This window comes from Pezoporus flaviventris, unplaced genomic scaffold (genome assembly GCF_033815535.1).
Source record: "Pezoporus flaviventris isolate CSIRO_AGI_PZ_B2104156 unplaced genomic scaffold, CSIRO_AGI_Pfla_v1 ptg000020l, whole genome shotgun sequence".
NCBI classification, from domain to species: Eukaryota; Metazoa; Chordata; class Aves; order Psittaciformes; family Psittacidae; genus Pezoporus; species Pezoporus flaviventris.
In genome coordinates this window covers 8,106,996-8,132,398 of record NW_026892568.1, presented here as the reverse complement: position 1 = coordinate 8,132,398, position 25,403 = coordinate 8,106,996, and the positions used below count along the sequence as shown (strand labels likewise).

General features: G+C 40.9%; 1 protein-coding gene across 11 annotated transcripts in view; it reads right to left on the bottom strand.

Annotated features, from left to right (window-relative positions):
• TNRC6C (trinucleotide repeat containing adaptor 6C) overlaps nt 1–25,403 on the bottom strand; it is a 317,396-nt gene that overhangs the window by 54,173 nt on the left and 237,820 nt on the right. For all 11 annotated transcript variants that reach the window (XM_061455587.1, XM_061455582.1, XM_061455591.1 and 8 more), the window contains 2 exons: nt 24,634–24,655; nt 839–1,165 (listed from right to left, as the gene is read on the bottom strand). In XM_061455587.1, the coding sequence (XP_061311571.1) occupies nt 839–1,165; nt 24,634–24,655 (349 nt within the window). The remainder of the gene's footprint in view (nt 1–838; nt 1,166–24,633; nt 24,656–25,403) is intronic.

The following is a 25,403-nucleotide window of genomic DNA, read 5'->3' as shown; positions in this document are numbered from 1 at the left end:
CCAAAGGGAAAACCTGCAGACAGTTCAGAACCAAATTTTGTGATGTTTGACACATTAATGAGTGATAATGAGCAACACTTGAGATCATACAGAAATTACTAATATCCAAGAAATCAAACCCCCTTGTGGGACTTACTTCAGATAACCTTTTCTAAGCCATAGATAACTATATCTTAGAACACTCGTTGCTTTGCCAAACATGACATACACACAAAGGCATGATGAAAAAGGTGATATACACCAAACACTGGCTAAGCTCATCTCCACTACAGAAGCTACATGATCTCTAGCACAGAAGGGCAAATAAGAAGAGAGCTGCTGCTTTTCTCATTAACAGCTTCAGTATTTTCCTAATGTGAAAATAACAATTGAGAGCATAAGCAGGCAAAGGCATAGAAGTGTCACAACATAAGCCAAGTTCCTATTTCTTATTTTCCTATAATTATATGCAAAATTATCTTTAAAAGGCATTAAAATTGCCAAAACAATATATGAAATCTTGGAAATACCTAAATTAACAATGCTTCCGTAAGAATGATCCCTAAAGAAATATTTACATTTCCTGAGGATTGCATCCATTAAAGCTATCAAAGAAACAGAAAATAACTGCAAGAGAATCCCACAGGTCTGAGCATCTAAATAGGTAAGAGAAGGTTTTCAAACTGGATCCTGGAAACAACACACTGTATTCTGCAAGAAAAAGAAGATACACTTCACTGGAAATCCTGATATTTTAAGACAATTCTGAACATTCCTTAAGTTTCTGCAACACTTGTGCTAACAGTGGAGAGCAGGACTACATAAAGGAGTTGATACCCCAACGGGCTTCAGTTCTTACCTGTTTGGGTCTTACTGGGATGATGCTGTCCACCTGCTCCTTGCTGCGGAGGAGGACTTGCCCCTGCTTGGCCAGTTCCTTGCGCTGGGCTGGTGCCGGTCAGAGTCCCGGCGGGCAGTGGCTGGCCCCGCTTTAGGAGCTGCTTCTGTTCTTGCTGGCGGAAGCGTGGAGGCACCTCACGAGGCAGGTAACGGGATGCAGTTGGCTGCTGCCCATTTGCAGACGCACGCTTGCCATTGCTGCTGTTGGTAATAGTGCTGGTGGAAGTACTGGTACCGGTACCGGCAGGTTGGGGCTGGCTTAAACTGGTCTTAATAGGTTCTGGCACTACACAGAAAAGAACAAAACCAGAAATGGCTTCAGTATCAGAAAAGTTGTGTTTGGTGGGGTTTATTCTGTACCTGAGAAAGCAGATAATGCTTTTCAGCCTCCCAAACAACAGCTGGCAAAACACATGAGGGTTTACCTCCCCGTGAGGGTGCTGAGGCGCTGGCACAGGGTGCCCAGAGAAGCTGTGGCTGCCCCATCCCTGGCAGTGTTCAAGGGCAGGTTGGACACAGGGGCTTGGAGCAAGCTGCTCTAGTGGAAGGTGTCCCTGCCCATAGCAGGGGACTGGAACTGGATGAGCCTTAAGGCTCCCTTCTACACAAACCGTGCTGTCATTCTATGGACTATAAAATACATAAGGAATACATTCTAAACAAAACAGTGTTAGGACCAGAACTCGGGTTAGTGCACTACTATGTATGTAGCCTCCTGAAACGTTTTATGTAAAAGTTTTGAAACCTACATCTAAAAAACCACGTTTGGTACAGCTGTAAACTTTATGTACTAGAATATAGCTAATAAAGGCCTCAACTCCTTGTGAGAGCCTGCAGGTCTGGTTTTAACTGTACAAAGCCCTGGCCTTACCTCCCACCTTTCCCACTCCACAGGCTGCATGAGAAGTCAGCAGCACACAACAGAGATGCTGGTTACTATATACCTGGTACCCACTACACAAGGAGAGAGCACATCAGCAGACAACTGAGCAATTCCTATACACACAACCAAGTTCACATATTAAATATTGCCTCAACTCCTCCCTTTTCCATAGTTTTCACCACTTCTTTAGTACCAGGACAAAATACAATATCCTATAAACACTACTGGAATTAAAACAGCATAAGGTTTTAAAAATAAGGACAAAATCTGGTGATTCTCTGCTTAGACATCGCCTGTTACAGTATTTGAACCTTTCAGTCCCTACTGCAACAAATCGGTATGGTTTAGAACAGGAGGAGCAGAAAGAGGAGATACGACAATTCAGTACTAAACAGAATCTCATTTGAACTGCATGGCAAGACACTGCACCCATCCAGAGCACCCACTGCCTTTTTCGTTCAGCAATTCTTCAGTTTTGGATGTGAGACTACTAATACCAACATCAAACCACACTGCCTATACCCAAGAAAGCATAAATTTGCAGAGTCCTAATCTCCTAAAAAAAGTTAAGAGACCTGATCCACCAGCTCATTCAGCACTCACACAAAGCTTCAGCTTTCTTGTGGTCTTTGTATAAAGCATTTCTAGACCCCACTCTTCTACTTTTGCACTCCAGGCATGTGTTTGATAAGCCCCATATTAACCTTGCTGTAAATAAGCAGGCCAGGGCCACCCCAGTCTGAGGTGGGGTTTACCAGCGCAGCTTGGTGCAGAGAAGACAGCAGTGCTGGGTCTCTTGGGGCACAGCCACAAGGCTGCTGGGATGAGGATGCTGGGAGCAGAGTGGCATGGCACAGCATGGCGTAGGCTGGGAACACACACCAGTTTGTGCAGCTCACGTGGTAGCACCTACGAGAGGTGCTCAGTCACCCAGAAGAAGCCATTTGGGCTTCCTAGACATGCAGAACCAAGTACTCCTCTGGCTCATCACAAGCCATATCTAACAAGTGCAAAGTTGCACCTCGTATCATTGTACATATGGCATCAACCCAGCACCGAGCCTCCCTCCAGGGTTTGACATACCTGAAGAACTGATGGATGTCCACATATATAACCTTTCACCTTTGCTTATTTCTATCATAAAAAAGAACCCTGAATATATAAAAATGTACCAGTAATATCTGAAGAACAGAGAATAAAATAAAACCTTCTTTGCTTTTTCAAAACATACCACCAGCTTCAAAACCCAAGTTTACCCTAACTCCGAGAATTAAAAAAATACATTAAAAAAATCTAAAAATATAAAAAAAATCTTTAAAATGGCACAAAATGCAGAATAATTAATTTTAAATCTCAAATTTGCATATTCAATATGTATGTGAAAACTATTTTGCTTTCAGTATACATCTGTCACCCATCAATACGTAATATTACTTAGTTTAAATGGGTCTCTTCTAAGACCTGCTGATTTTACCATTCTACCTGGCCTTCAAGAAACAACAGTATAATCTATGACACTGATCTCTGAATGACTGGAACATTGGCGAATGGGAAAATTAGAGGTCTTGTGGTATTACTATTACTACTATTATTATAGAGATGTAAGCATTTACAAACATTGTACTCTGTACTTCTGCAGAGGATGAAGCTGTTTGCTTGCAATTTGATCGCAAGATTGAGAAAGCACACTCCAGACATAGTCTGCTCCACAAAAGCAATTAACCATTTCAGCCAGGAAGCTTCTCCGACTGGGAAAACAGACCAGCCCACAGCCCTTGTGCCAGCAGAGGAACATCAGGCAGAGAGGTAGGGCAGGAAGCCATGGCCAGGTGAGGATGGGGACTGCTCCCCAGCTGCCACCAAATGCCTCTCCCGGAACCAGCTCAGCTCTTGCTGTCGGACACCAAAGTACTCCAAGGTCCTGGTCAGCTGGGGAAAGGCCTGGAAGGGACAAACACACGGCAAGGGGAGAAACTGCAGCTTTCCCCAGTATTTATCATTTAAACCAACTTAAACCAAGGAGTGATTTTCCCATGGAATTAAAGAAGTGTACAAGAGAATTAAACCCACTAATGGCACAATGCCAGCAGAGGCAATGTTTGCCAGGTTCCAAGATTTTCTTAAGGAATATTAATTAATTGGAAACATCCTGCCCACGGCAGGGGGTTGGAACTGGATGAGCTTCAAGGTCTTCTCCAACCCAAACCAGTCTGGGCTTCTGTATTTCAGAGAGCAAGGCAGGCTGCTTTTTAGAAAGCAATATATTCTCAGTAGTGTACCTATCTATCACATCTGATACTTCCAAACAGGTATGCATATATATGAATATAACCATCACTAATGCAAGTCAGAGTCCACAACACCCTTTACTTTAGTGTAAATTAACAAAGCTGCTCCACTGCAAAGGTGCGGCCAGACAAACCCAATTTCAGTGCTAGAAACGATCTTTCCTTCTACATAGCTGAATGACAAAAGAACTAAGCCAATCAAAATACCAAAACCTCAGATTTTAGAATACTATTTCTGCGTGCCAGTATTACTGGGTTTTCTGTAATCAACACAGCAACGTGGGTTTTACTTTGTACATCAACATCTCTAAGACTAGTTCAGTGAAGCTCTTACACAAGCACTGCGTATACAAATCACGGGAGCTAGAAAATAACCGTTTCATTACACTACTGACAGGACATAAAGCAAACAGAGTGAACAACATCATAGGAAGAGGTTTGATTCCCAAATTCCAGCTTTGCATCAGGCTAGAAATTAGCCTTTAAATACAGCATTAATATTTGGGGAATGTATGTTACAAAGACAATAGGAGTGGACTCTTTGAAAAACCTCCACACCTATTTATTAGTCATCTTCAGCAATGTTTAAACAGCAATTTCCCTTCGCTATGCACTGTGAGAAACACCTACCCTTCAAAGTGTCTACATTAGATTCTTAATTATTAACTGCCATGGGATATTTGCTCTAAGAACCTCTTTACAAGCCTCTTAGACCTTCTCCCTCCTCCAAGGGATGCATTTGGAGACGACGGCTATCCCTTGCAGAACATACAATGTACAAAGACGTCATGTTTTAGCCAACTGCACGCTAAAAAAAGCGGAGCAGACAGGAGGAACCTTTTGCATACGGTCAGCGGGGGCTGCCGGTGCCTCCGCCCGCTCAGAGCTCGGCATTTAATCAGCCCCAAGGGCCAAGCTGCCAATCTGGAGAGAGCCCTGGCGGTCCCTCAGGAGCAGCCAGCCCACCCCTGCACCTCAAGTCATGCACTGTCACGGCTAATGTGAGGTTGGCAGCTGCGTGAAACCCAGGAATTAAAACGCAGCCTTAATGGTGAAATTCGCTTTAATGCTAAAAATATCGTTTCAAATGTTAAGAGGGGGAAAGGATTGAATACAAAGTGATTTTCAGAACTAGCACACAATTAACTACCACAAACATCGAAGTAGAAAGCCTCTTGCAAAACTACAATTAAGGGAGTAAAAGAAAAGCCTTGAGATTGCTTGCTCTTAAGATGTTTGTGATGGGTATCTGCTTATTCTGCATTCCGCGAGCTGTACATACACTAAACAATGAGCTTGCTTGTAATAATTATCAGTACTTAATGGTATCTAAACTTGTTAATCCAATTTTACCCAAACAAATCCAATAATTACTCCATATGCTTTTTGATGATTACAATCTCGGGAATCCCAACTGCATAAAAAAGTGTTAGGAGCAATTGTAGGTGGATTTTATTAATATAATGAATAGGATCAGTCTAACAGATTTCAATTACAACAATAGCTTTTAAGTACATTTCTATGACATAAGGAAAGAACATGCATAAATGAAAGAAACTGGTTAAGCCACATAATACTGATTTATGGCAGCTTTTTCCTTTCATTCACCTCATTAACATTTCTCTGTATTTCAGAAGCCCCCACACTCCTCTATAAAACTTGCATTTCTAAAGCCTTCAAGGACCAGACATTCCAGAAGAGAAACAGTTAAACCCAGAAATGCATTCTTGGCTGCTACTGTGACAGGATTTATTTACAGCTTCTATTAAACACAGCAGCTCCATTACAAAGTGCTGGATGTGAGAAGAATTTTTGATTATACAATGCCAATGCCTCACTGCGTTAAACATATCATGCCAGTGTATTATTTTTTTCCTTCAGCAATTCGTTCAGGTCATTGTTTGATGGGTTTATGAATTCATTACAGGAAACAGATGGATCCCATAATTCAGAGCTATTCTCCCAGCCAATCATATGGGCAATTTTTTTCCTCGTCTTTGCTCCCCCCTCCAAATCAACCTTAATGAAGCCACTTCCTCCATGTCCAATTCCCCGCACATACACACTGCAGTGAAGACTGGTGCTTATTAAAGCAACCTCCAAACACTAAACGCTTTCAAAATCAAGCCCATCAGGAGCACGCTCATACACAGACCCCCCCCGAAGTCAGACAGAAAGCCATGAACTTACCTAAGTCGGGCGAAGATAACCCCAAAAATACAGGATTGCAGTGGGCAAAACCAGATCTCCTGATTAGTCAGAAATCCATTTTTATATGGTGAAAAAAAGGCCTCCTTTAGGAAAAAAATGTTGCCCCCCCAATCTACTTTCAAAGGATGAATTTTCATTTAGCAAATTACCTCCTTTGTCTACTAAGCGCTGGTATTTTTTATCCACAGTGACATCTACTGGCAAAAGTACAGGTATTTCAGTAAACTATTGCATAAACCCCTACTTCCCAAGGTTTCTATACAAAAGTGGGTAATTTTCTGTCTGCACTTTCCCTTCCCCCAAGCACACAAACTCCTCCTGAAAGAAAAATGCAGAAAAGTTACAATCTAAAGCCAAGAGACTCCCAAAATTAGTTCTGAATATTACCCAAAATGGATTTAACCATGTCACCAGAAGCTGCAGTTTAACATGAACATATCATTTACCCAATACTCGGAATTAAAGTCTTTTCCTGGTTTAACTTTATTCCCCCCCTTGCCATTTGAGCTCCTAACTGATGACAATGCATCTTCTGCTTCCTCTTCCAGACATTTCCTTTCCACTTCCTTGACTTTTGCAACATTTCCTGCCTCCTTTTTCAGTCTTTCAACATCCCACTTCTAATAACCTATTTTTCCAACAGTCTCTACAGACTTCTCTCACTTCTACCATTAGTCCTTGTACACAGAACTTGAATTGGTAACTAGGAAAGTCCAAGTCAGACTAGGAATTCAGAGGAAGCTGCAAAGTTCATGGAAAACCTTTAAATCAATTGTTAGGATTTCTCAACCACCTTCAACAACCCAATTTTGTGTAATTTAACGGTAGGAGATAATCCTACCTAGGAAGTTCCTTGAAAAGATAAGACTATCCAACCCCTCATCCCTGCTCCAGTCTCCTCTGCTTTAGCAGGAGCAATGGTACATAGCCAGTGTGGTTGTACACTCAGTCTCAACCTCACGCCTCCAGAAACCAGCTCTCATAGAATCACAGATTAGTTTGGGTTCCAAGCCAATGGAACTCATCCAGTTCCAACCCCATGCCACAGGCAGGGATACCTTCCACCAGACCAGGTTGCTCTGTCCAACCTAGTTTTGATTCTTAATAATTGCTACTGCTTACATGTTACTGAAACTGCAACTGATTAAAACTATTACTCCAGTTACACACTGTATAATGAATGAAACTTGGCAGAACTTACAACTCCAGAGAAGAAAAAGGAATCAAAGCTCAGAATCCACCCATATAGAACGGCATCAGCCTAAACCCAAATCACAACTGGAAAGTCTTTTTTAAACAGCAGAAGAAAGAACAGATTTTAAGAATCTGTTCCAAGAGGTATTTTATTCAGGACACACTTACAGGTGAAGGCTTTTCTGCTTGTGGTGCAGTAGTGTTTAAGTCATGTTTACCAGTGTGTTTGTTGGCTGATGGAGCTCTCCAACCACACATAAATGGTTTTGGGTTTGCAGGAGAAGGTACCTATGTAAGGATGAATTCAAACCCTGCAGCTCCCAGTCTGATCTGCTCACCTGAACACACTTCACAGGCTTCATCAAGATATGAGCATCATGTATTCTGTAACCATATTCGGCTGCATATCTGATTTTTGAAGTACTAAACCAACTTTTCTTACACAGACATTGGTGTTGGCAGTCCTGTGGGTTGTCCAAAGCTCCCCACTGCCAGCTGGCACAGTAACCAGAACACAGAATCATTAACTTCACACTACCATTTACTCTCTTCCCTTTTTTCTCTTCTCTCTGCATCCCAGGGTCTTCCTGCCAGGATGTGCATATTTCAAGCATGTCTTAATAAACCCACCACTGCCCCCAATCTCTTGATACCTGCCCCTCTCCATGGCACCTCTCAGCCCAACCTCTCTCTGTAAATGGAGCTGTCAGAACTTCTGAGGTTTCTACGGGTATTTCCTTTGCTAGAACTTGGTGTCTCAATACACCCACTTTATTAGAACCATTTGAGATAGCCAAGGTTTCCTCGAATCTGTCCCTCATTAGCTCTTACCATCTTTATCTCATCATCTTCTGGTTTTCTCCCTAATTCATTTAATTACAGGTGTTACCTTCTTAACTGTTGGCTTTATGCAAAGGTCTGAAATAGGGAAGCATTCAGGACTTCATCAACACCACAAATCCTCTAACACCTACCCTGACACTCATTTCTCCCTCCCTCTGCTTAGATGCAGTCATCTGCTTCAGTTCAAATTCTCCCTGTGCCCTCACATTTTCCACCCATATCTCACCATCCAAAGCTCTCTCTATACATCTTAACTTTGTAATGGTTTCTGACATGACTTTTTACTTTGTATTGTCATACGCAAATTGGGGAAATGTGAGCTAAATGTAAATTGGTTGAAACATTCTCTGGGAGAATCACTGGTTTGCTGTCAAAACAGAAGTATGCTTCAGAATAGATTCCACAGGGACCTGATCCAAGCCTACGTTGTTCTTTCATTAACAACCGGATGATGGACTAGAGAATATCCATATTAAATCTGCCAATGACACCAAGCTGGGGAGAGAGAAGATGGGGGTGATCAGATTGCTGAGTGATAGGATCAGAACTCAGCCATGATAAAGGAGAGAAGTGGTGTGAAAAAAGCGGCTGCAATCCGATGAGGAAAGTCATGTTATCAGGCAGGAAGAATTAAAAAGAGGACAGCAAACACCTCACCTCACAGCAGTTCTGCTGAAAAAGATGCAATGCTTCAGCAGACCACAAACTGAAGTAAAAAGATCAGGCTACTGTAAGAAGACAAATGTTGTAATGGAATAAATAACCAGCTACAAGGCTCAAAGTAATCCTTCAACTTCAGTCTGGTATCTTAGAGCCTTCACTAAGGCAGTGCCTGTACCTAGAGCTGACCATCTCTCTTCAAGAAAGAGCTGGACCACCTGGAGAGAGCACAAAAGAAGGAGGAATCTGGAAACACGAACTACCACAGCAGATAGAAGGCAAAGAAGTAGTTCAGTCTAGAACACATCGAGTAGACAAAGCAAGAAAAAAAATACAAAGGAGAAAGAGGAAATAATATGCTCCATCCCACAGCAAAACACGACTTGCTGAGTTTAAATAGCAGGCAGGGAGATTAAGATTTACATTTCTAACAATAAGGATGATAAGGATTATCTGCAAACATGATACAGGTTTAGTGATCTTGTCTCGGGGCAAGAGGATGGAACAGATGACCTCTCAAAAACCTTTCTAGCACAATCCTACACATAAAATGGAGCTCTAAATCCATCTTACTCACCACTTCCTTCAGCCATGACAAAGAAAAAAGCCACAGCACTCTCTCCAGCTTCTGCTGGTTTTTAAATGTTTAAAACGTGCTCTTTCCATCAGCTCCACTTGTCCAGAGGCTCTCCACTTTGTTCTTGATTAACACAAACTTGGAATTGTATGAATACGGAATGACACTTTATCCCTCCACAAGTGGAGTCTGCATTCTCTTTGTATCCCATCACAGCCCAACCAGCTGCTGAACAGTCCAGTTCAGCAAACAGTCCCACCCCACCTCTATTGATACAACCCTATATACACAGATTACACTATTCAGAATTGGAGAAGCTCTTAATAAAAACATAGATCCTTGCATACTTCAGAGCTCAGATACTACATTTTGTTTCCCTCTCCGGAACAGCATCTGCATTTTTGTCTTTTAGATCTGTCAGCACAGAGGCTGCCAAATACTTTTGGAATCTACAAAACCTGGTTTGTGTGATTCAACATACGAAGTTTTCTTCAACCCCATTCTACATTATTCAGTTAGATCTCACGTGCAGCAATCTTGTGAAGAACAGTTATACTTTTTACAGCTTTAATACTTTCCTCACTGCTCTCCTCCATGTTAGCACTGATTAGAATCCTAGTTTTCAATTCACAATTAATTAGCTGTGCCATTAAAAATGTACACCTAATTAGGTTGATAGGTTGGCATCAACAATACATTGATAATCCAAAGCAAATATAATGCTTTTTCACTGCAAGTCACACTCATGTTTATTGAAGGCTCTGAGTGCACAGACATGGGGTTACCACAGCCTAATTGATGAACAGAAGTTGGACCATATACATCAGGCCTCAAACTGGAAAGTCCAAGTTATGAATCAAGATTCTGGGTAATGGAACAATTTAATTATAGCTGCACTCCTTCGGGAGGCGAACTTAACAATTCCTCTGTCTTTTTTCAAGCAATAGCTCTCCATTTACAGGTGATGTGAAGCCGTGATTATGAATTCATGTAACTCAAACCCCAGTATTAATCAGGTACATTTCACTACGTACAGACTTGTCTACATTTGTACCCACTGTAAAGCAGTGACAAATAAATGAGTAAATACCTCCTGCTAGAATCTGGTCTCTAGACTACATTTGTCCTGAAGCCTCTGACATTTCAGCACGGGCGCATTTCCATCTAACATGTTGTCACACATGTGGCTTTGAATTCAGACTCCTGTGCACTCAATTCCCACCTCCAGAGCAGGACAATACACTGACATTAGAAAGGCAACTTGCCTATCAAAAAGAAAATAATGAAGCTATTGGAAGCTTTTAATCACTTGTTTTAATATTATTAAGAAACAGCGGCATTAAAAACAGTCTAAAAAGCACAGAAAGGAAATGGAGTTATTGCTGAGATGAATTAGCTTGTGCATGAAACTACTACTCTACAATGAAGTGAGGGCAGCTCTGAAGGAAGAGAGGGATTGCCCAGCTGGTGTTCAGAAACCTTTGCTGAGTTTGTTCAGGTTTCTGATAGCAGATTTTTCTATAAGTGAGCTCAGCCCTCTTCACAGCTCGACATTCCAGGTCTTGTACTCCTTCCCTGAGCATTCAAAAACAGCTTAACTCAACCAACTGCTTTTAAAAAGACACTAGAGAAACACGTGGAGTTGTAGCCCACCAATGGGATGCAAGTCTCACAAACATAATCTCAACAAGTCAGTAGCACAGGAAAGGATTATACCATTTTACATATCAGGTACAAGCCACAGGCATGTGCTCACCTTCCAAACTCTTCTCAAGTCTTGCTCCCATCAGTAATTAGGTAATGTAAGAGTTAGAGAGAGGAAACAGCTTGGAGTTCAATTACACAATGCTAACACTACCATCACCATGAGTACTAGTGGGAAATCCAGGCATCTAATAACAGATTCAATAACTTCATACAGAGCCACACAAGTCTGGGCAGAACTAGGAATCAAACCCTTTAATTTTAAGCTGTGTGCATTTAATCTCATAAAACAATGATTTATACACATTTTTCACATTCAAAGGGGGTTTTTTGGTTTATTTTAAACAAATTCACAAAAGGTGCTAAGTCATCATACCCGCAACGTTCTTTTTGCTTCATTCCCCAAGCCACATCCAGGCACAGACTAAACAGTAGATGTCCTTTACAGCAGAATTCCCATCACTGTTAAACCATTCACACAAACAGATAATTATTAAGATTCATAGTATTTAGTATTTGACAATTATACAAGTAATTGACAACTAGAATTACCTCTGCATCCATCAGTTTACTGTATACAAGAGCCTTGAACAGTGCCACATCTACAGGTTACAGTTCACATGGTCAAGCCTTGGGACTTGCTTAAAACAAGTTAGAAAGCAGGGCAATCTGGTGGATAACCATTTTACACATTAACCTGGGGGGGTTGTATTTAAGTAAGCCGAGAGAAAAAGATTCTATTATAAACAAACCTGTGCTTCAGGAACTGTCATTTGTGCCTACACTGTGTCAAACAACTCCTGTTAGAACCAGCCCTTCTGTTCAGAGGCCAGAGGACCCAGCTCACCCCGTATGGCTGCTGACGACTAAGAGAAGCTGAAGGCAGCTCTTCCACTGGGGATTGAAGAGAGTGAATCACAATGTAAATGCTTCCAGTTTTAAATATAAAAGTGGCTGGGTACTGTAAAGGGATACCTCATAAATCCATCATTTCTATCGTGAATTGCTTCTACATGTCAACTTGACGAGTCCTGTATAAACACAACGCTTTGACTCTACTGTCATGTACATTTATGATACCAAATGAGTATTTTATGTGCAATACTAAAATAGTAATAATTTTGTGGGCAACCAGTAAAAGGTCTCTATAATCTTGACATAACCCTTCCAGTTCACATTCTATCTCAACAGAAGGTTTAGAAATGTTTCTACTACAGACGTAAAGATAGTGTAGAGATACCTGAGCTATTAATTTAAATCAGTCAGCATGAATAACTGAAGCGGTGCCAACAGTGCTCAGTGTGGACCAGCAGCATGGATTTATTTCAAGTCTCAGGTAGCATCACCCAGAGAAACTCTGCATGCAGCCAACTCAATGAAAGCTAAACCTGAAATATTATGGCTTTGTATTTCAAAGTCTGAATCCTTAGTGGGCTGAGGATGTGTTCATTTATATTTAATTTTTAACAAGATTGTTTGGAGAATCAAAGCTTTGAGCAAGTTCAGTTCTTGAAAACATACAAAACCCACAGGGACATTATTACCACTTGAGACTGTACCTACAGAACTTCACAGATTTGATACCTAGAAAAACATCCTGGTTTGGACGCAGTCCCCAGTACTGGAAAAGACAAGCAGCCCTATGGAAATGTCACTCTTCTGCCTTTGGAAATGAGTGGCTGGATAATGAATTTGAAGCCCTGAAATAAAAATGAGCCTGTACTCAGCTAAACAGAACTAAATTCAAGGCCAGGCTGGATGAGGCTTTGAGCAACCTGGTCTAGTGGAAGGTGTCCCTGTCCGTGGCAGGAGAATCTGAAGCAAACTCCTCATTTCAGATTCAACGCCATCTAAAGAAAAACTCTTCATTAATTCAGTTTAAGCTGAACAGATTTTTTATGTCTCCAGTGCCATTGTGCATTAATGCCACATATGAAAAACAGGCTTTAAATTATTCAGACACACGAAGAAAGCAGCTCCAGCCGTTCGCAGACCTGCTGCTTTTCAGATTCTTCAGGAAAATTTCCTCAATAAAAGCAAATTAAAATCTGTCTGGGATTCTGCAACCGTTTCACTGCAGCCAAGATGAAGCCAGGGGAAAAAAAGCGCCCAGCCTCAGTTCAATTTGTTGAACAGAGTCTGAGAGAAAACCCCTTTTGTGGGAAGGGTACAGCCGCAGCAGGTCTGTCAATGACCGAGCATTCCTCAGGAGGCTTTTCCCTTCTCCGTGCAATGCAGCCTTGGCATCACTGTGGATTTAAATGACCAAGTTCACTGAAAAGACCAGGAGGAGAAACAAGCAGGGAGCAGAGAGGATCCATCTGTGCATGTTTACAGCCTGGCAGCAGCGGTGTCACCGCACCAAGCGGAGCTGGGGTATTTGTTGTTGGAGATGACAGCTCCGGTTGATGGGGCTGTCACCATAGCAACTTTCACTAAGGACTCACAATGCACCCAAACCAACTCCCAGCTAAATTAACTTACTGCATGTCACCAGTGAGAAATGACTGTTCAGAGGTAATTTTCTGTACTAATATGTAATAGAGTTAACTCTCTAAATTGAATTAAATTAATTAAATGCCACTCCCAGTAAATCAGATTCTATTACATGAATGTTAAAAGAAATTAAAGATGTTTTAATAAAGATTACTAATAATAACTTAATATTATTACTTCATTTTAATTCAAAAATTCTGCTCAGTTTATTTTAGACACGTCTTCCCTTTACTCAGAAGGAATATTTAATTACTCCCCATACATTACACACATTTATTTCATATGGAAGTGCTTAGACTTATCGAAAAGAAGGAACACCAGCATTGTAAGAACTGTTCACCTGTGAAATACAGCTCAGTTGAGTATGTGACACCCTAAGGTTTTTCTTATACACACACACAAGCTTTTGGCAAATTCCCACACCTTCAATAACTGTGTCCAGTTTCCAAAGAGTTGTATTACTGCTTTTTGCAGAGAAAAAGAAAACTTTCTGCACTAAGTCCAAGTGCAAAGAAAGAGGAAAATGCCAAGCCTGTCTGGGCAGGCTGCAAAAATAACAGCTCTTTAATGGCTTTACAGATTTACCTAACAATGTATTACTTTGTTATTTAAAGTAGTTTCGTGCACGTTTGAGTAGAACAGACCGCTGGGAGGCAAATTTAAATGCCCTCAGCTCCCAGTGTAAGTAAAGGGCAAGTTATAATTGCCAACTGATAGTATTAATGCTGTCCAGATGACCCTGACTTTTACTCACTGAAGACTAAGATACTCGAGGCAAAAATGGGCCCCATCTAACATTAATCATCTCTCAGAATTACAAACCACATCATGACTTTACTTTTGAAAAAGAAAATTCGTTTACATGTGAGAAGGCAGCTATTAACAGCAGGGGGAGCACATGGTATTGTCATATCTGCCACCGGCCATGCTGATGACCACAATGCCAGCCCAAGCTCAAGGTTCAGTTCATGTTCTGTTAAACACCTACAGGAAAGTCACTTCTTCCATTAAAAGAATATGGTAAATAAGTCTTAACACATTTTCTGAGTGTCAACTGGAAAACAGGCATAAAAGCAAACATGAAAAGCAAGGGCACATTAATGCAGTGACAACGCAACGGAGCACAACAAGGTACACTTTACATCCCACCTATGTTCTGGGTACCAGTGAAATGGGATTATGGATTTCACTGTTCCTTGTTACTCTACATCAAAGTTGTTATCCAGAAATTGAAAAAAAAATCCTAATTCTAACTTAAAAGTCTTAACAGCCATAATAAGGCACCAAATCACAGACTTCATAGTCAAAACTGTACTTTAGTATTCAGAGACCAAACTGGAGAAACACCGCACGTGCTCATGGAATTGATTCGGTTACCCTAATACTGCACAAAAATATCTGAATGGACAGGACACTACAAACCATCAAGAGACGGTGAGAATACCTTAGTTAAGACAAGAGAAATTCAGAATTTTGGACTTTCTAAGACATTTTCAAACTGAACTTTCAACTTGATAGGTGAAGTGCTATTGTACCTTCAAAACTCCCAACAAGTAGTTCTGTAGCCATATGCAAAACTATCTTTACTCTCTACTCACCTTCTCTTACTGCTCTTCTTTTGAGAAGAACAAGAGTCGTACATCTATAGGTGAAATTCTGAAGTGATTTCACTTTCTTGCTTGATGCTCATGTTTGCAGAAGAGGGTATAGATCTGCTCTCCACATACTGAGCAAATCAGCCAAGAAAGAATGGGCTTACATTATAGGAAAGACTGTTCAGGCAGAATATGAAGACAACTTTCCAAGAGTATTCAAAATGTCTCTCAAGAACATGTGTTTGGCCTGTCTGACAGGGAGATGGAGAAGACAATCCCTTCCTGCTCATCTAAAGTCATGCATGTAGTCCTTCTAATTCTAAGACTTCACTGTTTTTAATGGAGCTGAGGACTCGGCAGTTCTGGAGCTTGGTAACTCAGGTTGTTCAAAACAGAAGTTCATGAGAGCCTGTCTGGCCTTGGAAAGCTGAAAGCCTGGCTCCATAAAGACTGCTGAAAAAAAGAGACAGCAGAAGCAGCCACATTGGAAATTATGTCAGAAACACTAAGAGAATCCTGGAAACAGGAGGCCAGATCTTCAGCAAACTGTGATAAGACACAGGAGAACTACTTCTGCTAACATGGGAAGAGGCAACAGGGAGCTTGATTAATGCCTCAAGTTCAACTGTTCCCTTTAGGCAAACAGTAATAATAGTTGCTGACATGCTCAAGGCAGCTGAGGAGTGTCCAAAGCATTTAGTGGTGCTATTAAACACAGGTCCCACAAGACTGCTTAGTATGAGCCACTGCTGCCATGCCACAAAGCTAGGGCAGGATGCTTAAAAAGAAAATCACCTCCTCTCATGGTGATCTTGGACCTACAATCAACCTCATGAGTAACCACCTCTTTGGATGCTAATGCACACTACACTGCCTAAACCGGTTCAGGAATAACCTGACTGATGAGACGCATGATGCAAACCCGACCAAAATGCTTCAGAGCATTTACCAAGTGTGAGCTGGTTAAACAGACATTTTAAGTAGTCCTGTAGGATTTGTAAAGTATGGCCTACCACCTTTAACAACTCAGGAAAAGCATTACAATAATCTAGCAAAACACGGGGAAGTCCAGAGGCAGACTAGGCAGAGTAGAGGAATGTCAACAGCAGACAGTCAGCAGGAGAACACAAGGTCCCCCAGGCCAAAGGCTTCACACACAGTGTAAAAGAATCAAAACACATTTTCATTTCCTTTGTTTTCCCAAGATAACCCTCTTCAACATTTGTAAAGCAACTGCCCCAACAGCACATACCAGTGTTACAGTTCAAAGCTGCTTTCATCCTTCCCAAGGAAGGGACCAAGTAACGTTAGAAAACTGGCATCTATCTCAATACACTCATTATCAAACCAAGCTGATCCATTTCCTGATGTAATGGTAAGCTCTCTTCAAGCTTACAGTTTGCAGATCTTATAGATAGGATATCTATACGTGATACAAACCTCCTCCAGGTAGCCAGATGATAATCTAATAATGGAAAGTGGTCAGGTAAATCACAGCCGATAAGGTTTTCATGGAGAAGGCATCACAGCAGCTGACAGCTTTCCATGAAAGAATGACCTCACACAGTCCCCAAGGCAGGCAAGCAGCTGCCTTCATGTGTGTGTTTCTTGAAAAGAAGGGTAAAAGCGAACGACAGACTTTAATTCAGAAGGAAAGGACCACACTGGTAAAACAGGTGAGCTGTGCAATAAAGCCATTTCCAAGAAAGCAAACCCTGGGCTCTGCTGGCTGGATAAGAAAGCTCAGGGGTGTAGGGTGGGTGCTCTGCGTCTGTTGCTATCAGTAAAAGCAGACCATGGCATTGGAATGTTAAACTGGAAAAATGCATCTGGTCTGTATTACTGAGGCATATATGCTCTGATGGACAAGTTTCAGACAACATTCTATTAATATAACTGGAAGATAGTTATTTGATAAGCAAACTGACAGAACAGAATATACACTGTTGCCTGACCTGTTGTGATGCCAGCAAGTGCAGGAGTTTGACCGTGTCACAGCCTACATGCTTAAACACACTGTATTAGGCAATGCCCGTTAACGAAAAAGCAGTCTATCGTGGAGTATGAAAGCACCCACTGTGGGCAGATAAATAACCATAAAACAGCATGCAGTTTGATCATAACTACCACTATTATCATTTGTGTAGCTGTGTTAAAATTTATATTCTATAATATACAGTTGTCAACAACTGTACTGGCAGTTGGTTTGTTTTTCAGAAAGCAAGCCAGGGATTTATCTAGGAGGCATTACCCACCGAGGGGCACCCCGACAATTAGGTCTAGATGAGAAAAGCCCAACTGGAGTTATCTAATTTGTTCTTATTCTCTCTTCATGAAGCACTCTTGTAGAGATAATGTCCCAGGCTTGAAATTTATTCAACAACAGACAATGTAAAGAGAAATCTGATGAGAACATACTGCCTTTAAGCAGGGTACCAACCCTTACAACACTTACAACAGTTGAAAAATACTAGTGTTTGAAAGCTTCCATTTTCACCCAGATTTAAACCTAAATACATACAGGTCAAGCTGTTGCCATCCTCAATCCGAGAAGCCCAGATCATTTCCTAATTGAAGAAACTGAGAAAAAGCAAACAACGTAGAAGACTAGAGCAATATTCTGTCTGTATTTCTACTATAAGCACATGCCTAAATCTGCACGATCGCAAACTGTAACAGACTATCTCTAAGGAGATTAAAAACTATCTCTGAGGAATACTAATAATATCAAGAATCTCTGACTTAAGCTCTTACCTACTCTTCTTTTCCCAGCTGAGGAATCTGCAGAACTTACAAGGCAACCACTGAATGGGACTGGAGATGCCTACTTGAGTGGTCAGAAGCAGCAGCCACTCTAGGACACGGAGCCGAAGTGCTCTGCATCTCTTCAGGGGGCAGCCATACTGTAAATCCAGCTCAGGAGAGGAGCACCCTAGGTAGACTCTCTCTCATGGTTTCAATTTTATTGTCAAATAATGCTGGGTTTACATCTGTGTGTGTGTTGTTCCTGAGGAGTTTTTGCCAAAATCATGTACGAATTGTTTCGGGGCCTCATTGTCTGAAAAGAGCATTTATGGAAAGCTAAAGTCTACAGCTTCACAAGAGCTACAGAAGGCTTAAACCTTCAGAACTGACACTCCTTGGTTGTAGTGATCAGGGTGTCCAGCCTTGACAAGCACTCTCTCCTGCAAAAAGTCAACAATACTCAATGCCACCATTAATCTCTAGATGGACACCTTTGACAAACCAACCAGAAAGACCAACAGAGAAAATGCTCACAAAGCCAAATACAACTTGCAGTTTAGTAAAAATTATCCACGCACATACTTGTTACTTTTCTCTCCTTCACTTCATAATGGCAAAGTTGATTTGAAACTACCTTTTAAGATACTTGTAATGTTGCTAACATTTGTGAGAGCAGAAAGTGTGTTAAATAACACTGAACTACTGCCACCAAAAACTCAAGATGGCTTGTCACAGCCATCCCACCTGGAACAGCAAGCAGGAAACCAAAGTTTGCCCTGTACTAGTTAACTCCAAGCCTCCTGGACTTACTGTTCTTGCTTTGTCTCCTTGAATATGTGAATTTCTCCCCGTCTCCCCTCATCTGGATTTTCTCCTCCTTTTCACCCAGTACTATGGCAGGGACTCTGTGAATTACCTTCATGCTCTATTCTTTGCAGACTGTAAAATCGTAATTACTTCTCTGTTAGAGAAGTGATTATCTCTGTTACAAGAGCAAATCCGTGTTTGTTTAAAGATACTTGCAATAGCAAAACAACACCACGATAAGAGTTATCAGAAAGAAAACATTTTGTGTTATAAAACCTTAACATATGACAATAGGTTATCATTAGGTTACCAAAAGACTGCATATTAAGACCTAATTGAAACAATTACAGTGCCCCCCCCCCCCTTACTGCAATGATGATTTATGGCACATTTTGTGACTACAACATTCCACAGTTCAGTACAAACACAGCACTTAACTAACAAGATGGCAGCCGCAGATATTCAAGCATAAACTATAAATACTCAAATGAGTCAGGGGTTGTAAGCCTGCTGTAAATTGTACCTGATTTGTAGGCTGAAATACATCTCTTAATCTTAGGTAAAAACCTCTGCTGGCTTCTACAATAACATGACACAAACCAGGAAAACTCAAAGCACATTTTAAGACGACCACTTGTGTTACATATGTCATAATTCTACTTAAAATACTGAGGAGACATTTCTCTAGAAAGTTTATTTTTCCTTATTTTGCAGAATCCCAGGCTGGTTTGGCTTGGAAGGGACCTTAGAGCTCATCCAGTTCCAACCCCTTGCTATGAGCTATACCTTCCACTAGACCAGGTTACTCCAAGTCCTGTCCAACCTGGCCTTGAACACTGCCAGGGATGGGGCATTTTCTATGGAACTACCATTAAACATCAGTAACATCCACCACAAGCAGAAAGAGCACATTATGAATGCACATAAAACTGCATTTCTGTATGAGCAGAACTGAGCGTAGGCTACAGGAAAGCAATTCACATCCAAATATGTACAAGCAGAGAACATTCTAACAGCTCATTTGGGCAGGTGAAGTGAGGAATCAATTTCAAACTATGCAGCCATCTACACAGCTGATTTGGAAATGAAAATACCTGGCTCTGAAGAAAGGTATGCCCCTACTTCTGTCATCCAAACAGAAATGCCAGAGCAAGGGATGGGATCTCAGAGCTTTTTATCCCCTCTTTTTTCATTTTAACTCCTATTTGCAATACAGTTGAGCATGTTCCTCCAGAGAAAACACACAGTACTGCTTGCAGGATTAAAAACACTATGCACGTTTTAAAAGGAAGCTCAGAAAAGTATATCAACATTTGTGGCACCACAAATGGCTTACCAACTACATACTGTTGAATGTTTTCTGTTCTTTGACGTCCCCCCAAAATTAAATGCATTAAAGCCTCTACCCTGGTGGAACAACCTCTCAGTCTGCAGACAGTCTTCCTGACTGGGCAAGTTGCACATTAAAATCATCACTCGGTGAGGAGTCCCTAAGGCACACGGCACAGACAGCCTGGGGGAAGGGAAAGCTCCAGAAACAGACCACAAATGGAAGGGAATGATGCTCCGCTCAGGATCCACTGTACCACTTTAAAGGAGAATGGCCAGTGCTGGGCAGGCTGCTGAATCCCAGGATTACTGCAGCTATTACAACTTCGGCCATCCTGCTTCATCCCATAAACTGTGAGCTGAAGTTCCCATTTTCCCATCTCTCCCACATCTCTCCCAAGTCACATGCTGTGAACATGCTAAAGACAGATCTACGATGATCACGAATTTCATAAAGGCAGACTGGCCATCTCTGCTTTAGACTAAAGGGAGAACAGTATTTTCCAGACTCACATTTCTAATAAAATATTTACCAAAATCTTTTCTATCTTAGACTAAAAACGGTCTGTACTTAACTCTTTTTACTTCTGTGTTAACACTTGCCTTCATTGTAGGTAATGCTGGAGAACTGGACAGATACTCTGCCTTCCAATTCCTACAGTGGATTGTTGGAGTAACAAATTGTTTTTCTACCAGCACCTGAAGTTTATTTTACACGAAATGTGTAGAATTCAGCTGGGATGGGGGTAAAGCAGCTCAGGAACTGATCACCACTGTGTGGACTAAACTTGCAGCAGGATGGCTAGAGCAAAAGTATCTGACCTCATCGTATTTATCACGAGCATAGCTCTTGAAGCGCGCTGTAGTTATTAGTAACAGCCATTTACCATACTAGTGACTATCTACCATACAGTACAAAACTCTTACTGATAGCCACAGCTCAATGTTTTCATTACAAAAGCTTTTATACACAAAGTTTCTTTATCAAGTGCATATCAACTTGCATGAGTTTACACATTTAAAATAAACACTAACAGGTTGTCCTCAGTCGTCCTGTTCTCAAAAGAATTACCATAAAAGAACAGTAACGTGGAAGCACAGTGTGCAGCGCACAGTAAAACCATGTTCATTTCCTACCTCTTCTCATTCTGCAGCACTCCTCTCCAGCTGAACAGGAAGACTACTTTCATTTGTTTTTAAGTAATTGAGAAACATTTCAGCTCCTTATCAGCTCTTCAACCCTTCTCCCTTTCACACATTCCCTAGAATTGTTGCCAACAGGGTATTTATAAAAGATTCAGCCTCACAAAACTACCCTAGTAAACAATATTGCAGACAAAAAACTCAGCAGCTGCAGAAGCTGTTATGCAGAGAAGACTTAAAGAGACAGATCCTTGTTTAAACAGAAAGAATAATTTAAATTGTTTTAAATAGAGGCCAGAGCTGTGTAAGGGAGCACTTCCTACCCCTGGACCAGTACCTCCAGCAGCAGCCACATACCTTTCCTCTATTGGTGGAAATGCCTGTTTATTTTGGAAGGGTTTTGTGCTCTACATCAGAAATGGAAACATTCAGCTCCGGCTGAGGCCTCAGAGCAATATTTAACTGACAACACACCACGTACACACACCCACAGGAAACCTCTTTCCTCCTTACCAGTTTCTCTTTCCCGAGGCCTCAGCAACTGAACATGCAACAGCCCGTATCACCTTACAACCAATTGTAACTACACATACAAAGCACAGGAGTTAATAGTTAGATAGGACACTAGATCCACATTTCCCATTGTGCTACAGAAATACATTTAAATCCTAATAGTCATTAAAAAATAAAAAACACCTTGATCACAGAGCAGGTTTCAAGTACAGAGGCTAACTGGAAGGGCTACGCTTTCTTACCACCATGTCCCACTGTCTCTCCATTCCTAGCTACGCCAAGAGAGTGCTTTTTCCTTCAAAAATACTGCTAAGAGCAAACAAGGAACAATATAAACATACTGCCCCCCATCAGCTGAAACCCTTCCATATCCCATCTCCAGTTGTATAACTTATTTTTCTCCTGTATGACCCGAAGCATCTCCCATTGCTATAGCAACCCAGCTGCAGAAGTGAATGACACATACAGAAAAAGAAGCGATTTCTAAGTTACCACAAGCAGCTACATTAAGTCATATTTATAAAGATCCTACCTACCAAAAACTGGCAATAGGGATATTTTACAAAAGGGATATTCAGCCCCAACCCAGTTTCAAGCTTTAGCACATCCTGTCCATTGTCATGCAGTACCTGCTGCAGTCAGTAGACTCAGTTTTACTGTGTTGACCTGTCTTTAGAATGAATTGCCTAGATATGAAATAAATCAACCAAATTCAATTATAATTCCTGCATTGCCTTTTAGTTCTAGTAGCATTTGTCACTCAACCTTGAAAATAAAAATAGAATACTTGAAGCAGTACTGCAGTAAAGTTTACAGTCATCTTCAAATAGTCCATGAAAAACATTCAGCCCATTTCTTCCTCTTGTTGAGTATTTCTATATTTGAAGACATTTGTGCTACCTATCATAAGCTTCTGCACATCCCTCCCCAAGGTAAATGGAAGAGTATAATGAAGTAGAAATAAAACATTCGCACAGACCAACCTGCAGAGCAACTAACAGCTGCCTGCCAAAGGAAATGAGAAGAAGGTTCATCAACACGACTGTAAATAATCACTGTCTCCTGCACTGCACATAACAGGAGAGGTTTGGTTTCTCTACAGTCCAGGCCAACTCTTTCCAATGAAGTCTAACTACAAAAAAAGTGAATTATTGCTTCTGATAGGTGAACAGTAAAAGCCAGAACTGTTTAATCTTTAACGTAACTACTTTTATTTCCGGTTCTCTTCTTCCCAAGTCTATTCTATAGCAGTAGCATGGGACACTTAAATACAAGGATGGACCAAAAAAAAATTCAAGCTTCCAAAAAGCAAACTCTCAAGTGTACCTGGAAAACTGGAGTTACTCTCATGCTACTCTCAAAAAATTTAACTTCCCATTTTCAAGCAATGTAACCAAAAGCTGTCACAACAAAAACAGAAGTAATAACATCCCACAGGGGAGAGCAGAAGGCACTGTGTGTTTCAGTGTCAACAGAAATGAAGAGCCACTGTATTAACACATGAAAATGAACTTTATAGAACAGTGAAACCTTTTCACACAGAAACAAGCCTACAGAGAGAACAAAGTATGTAATACTGGGGAGCCAAATATTCCATTTAGATAGAAATTGCTCTAATGCATCTAAATTCTGAATTTCTTCATGTACTTCAGATTTTGAGGGGTTGTTTTTTCTGAAAGCAAAATTTACTGTTACGAACTACATGAGAGCTCACAGGGCAGATGAAACAAAATTCAGACTCAAATTTTCTCATTTCACACTTTCTACATCGGAAAAATTTAGAAAGGACAGAGTTCCAATAAATTACTTGTTACAGTTTCTTCCTCGCGTAGTTACAACTTTATCTTTCTGAATTCAGTATTACTGAAGCAATACTTAATTTCTGCTCTATGAACACATAAAAAGGGTTTGAAACATAAGTTGTTTTGTCAACCCCATATGTTACGCTTGGCTCTGCTCTAATTCCCAGTCTTTGGGAATCTGGGAAGCTCTACTTGCCTGTCTGTCACCTAATAATCCAGCAATAAATAACTCATTCACAACTGCTCTACAGCCCTGAGTCTTGTGTGCTGCCATGTGAATCAAAGGACAGACTAGATAAAATATCTGTAAGCCAGAAGAGAGGCATCACCTCAACTCTTTTCCTTGCCTCTTTTAAGGCCATAGCTTCGTTAACATTTCTCTTATGGCACTTCAGAGTTCACTGCCCCAGAGAGGAAACATCTTGTGTTTCTGCTGCTTCCTGGGCCATGCTGCAAACCAGTTTAATTCACTTACCAAACAGAAAATCTACACAGAAAGGAAAAAAAGGCAGTTGTGGAAACAGCTTTTTCTTAGGTTCAATGAACTGAGTTTACTCACTAAATTGAGTTGAATCCTGAATGCCAAAGGAAAGGTTTACCCTTCTGGGTGGCAATTAGTTGATTTTGAAATAGATAAATAACTAGTAGCAACTAAATGGAAAACTACATCTGTCTCGACATGACACAAGAGATGACATACATTGTGTTATGTTTCACAGGAATTTAATCCATATATTCCTGTCAAAAGTGTGCCATGATACCCAGCAAGATAAGCAAAGGAAAAGCTTATACTGAGAATCCCAACATATATCCAGCTCCTCCGACAAAACTTCAAGAATAAAACTATCCTAGTAAGATACACTCTCCACCTTAAAATGACACAAAGAATAAAAAGTATAAGCACAGTTTTTAAACAAACTTACAGAAATATCACAGGATTCACAAAGAATAAACGTGACTTTACCTTTGGTTTTTTGTTCAGCAGCCTGAAAGAAGAAAAGAACAAAATTATCAACTACTTGTCTATACTCAAAATGATACTTAACAATTACAGGGCTTCAGGCCTAACTTTCTGCAGAAACTGCTTGCATAAATGAGGCATCAGCTTCAATAAAGGACTGAACAATGCGAGTTTAACTCCAGGTATTAGGAATGTAAGGAAAACTGATGCCAAAGAGACAGTACAAAACCTGGTGAGCAGTCTGCCAGTGCCCCATCTATCCACCCGGCCTTCTGCCACTTCAGAGGCTTCCTGAACCAAACAGTTCAGCCATGAACTTGTTCACACTCAGAAGAATTAACTTCATGACATTGTGCAGTATCCCTCTGAATCCACACAAACTATTCGTCTACACAGATTAAGTGCACATTTTTATGAGGACTCATCTTTTTTTTTTTTTCCTGTTTGGAATCTACCCGCTTTGTTGATGCCAAACAATTTTTACACTGGAAAAGACAGTGATCAATTCCTGCCCACCTCCTAAGGGCTATTTAAGATTAGAACTGTGTAATCCAGAAAATGAGGCAGGAGAATGCACACCACAGAAAATGTGCCTCCAAATCTTGCACCAGTTCAGTACCAGCTGAGATTAATCCAGCTGAATTTGCATTGCCATGGAAGAGGAACGTTCATGTGAGACAGTGCTGGGAGCAGTAACACCAGGAGATGGTAAGAGTGTGGGGAGTGCTAAGAAACTGCCAGAACTGCTCTTGCAGGAATTTTCTGAGCCCAGC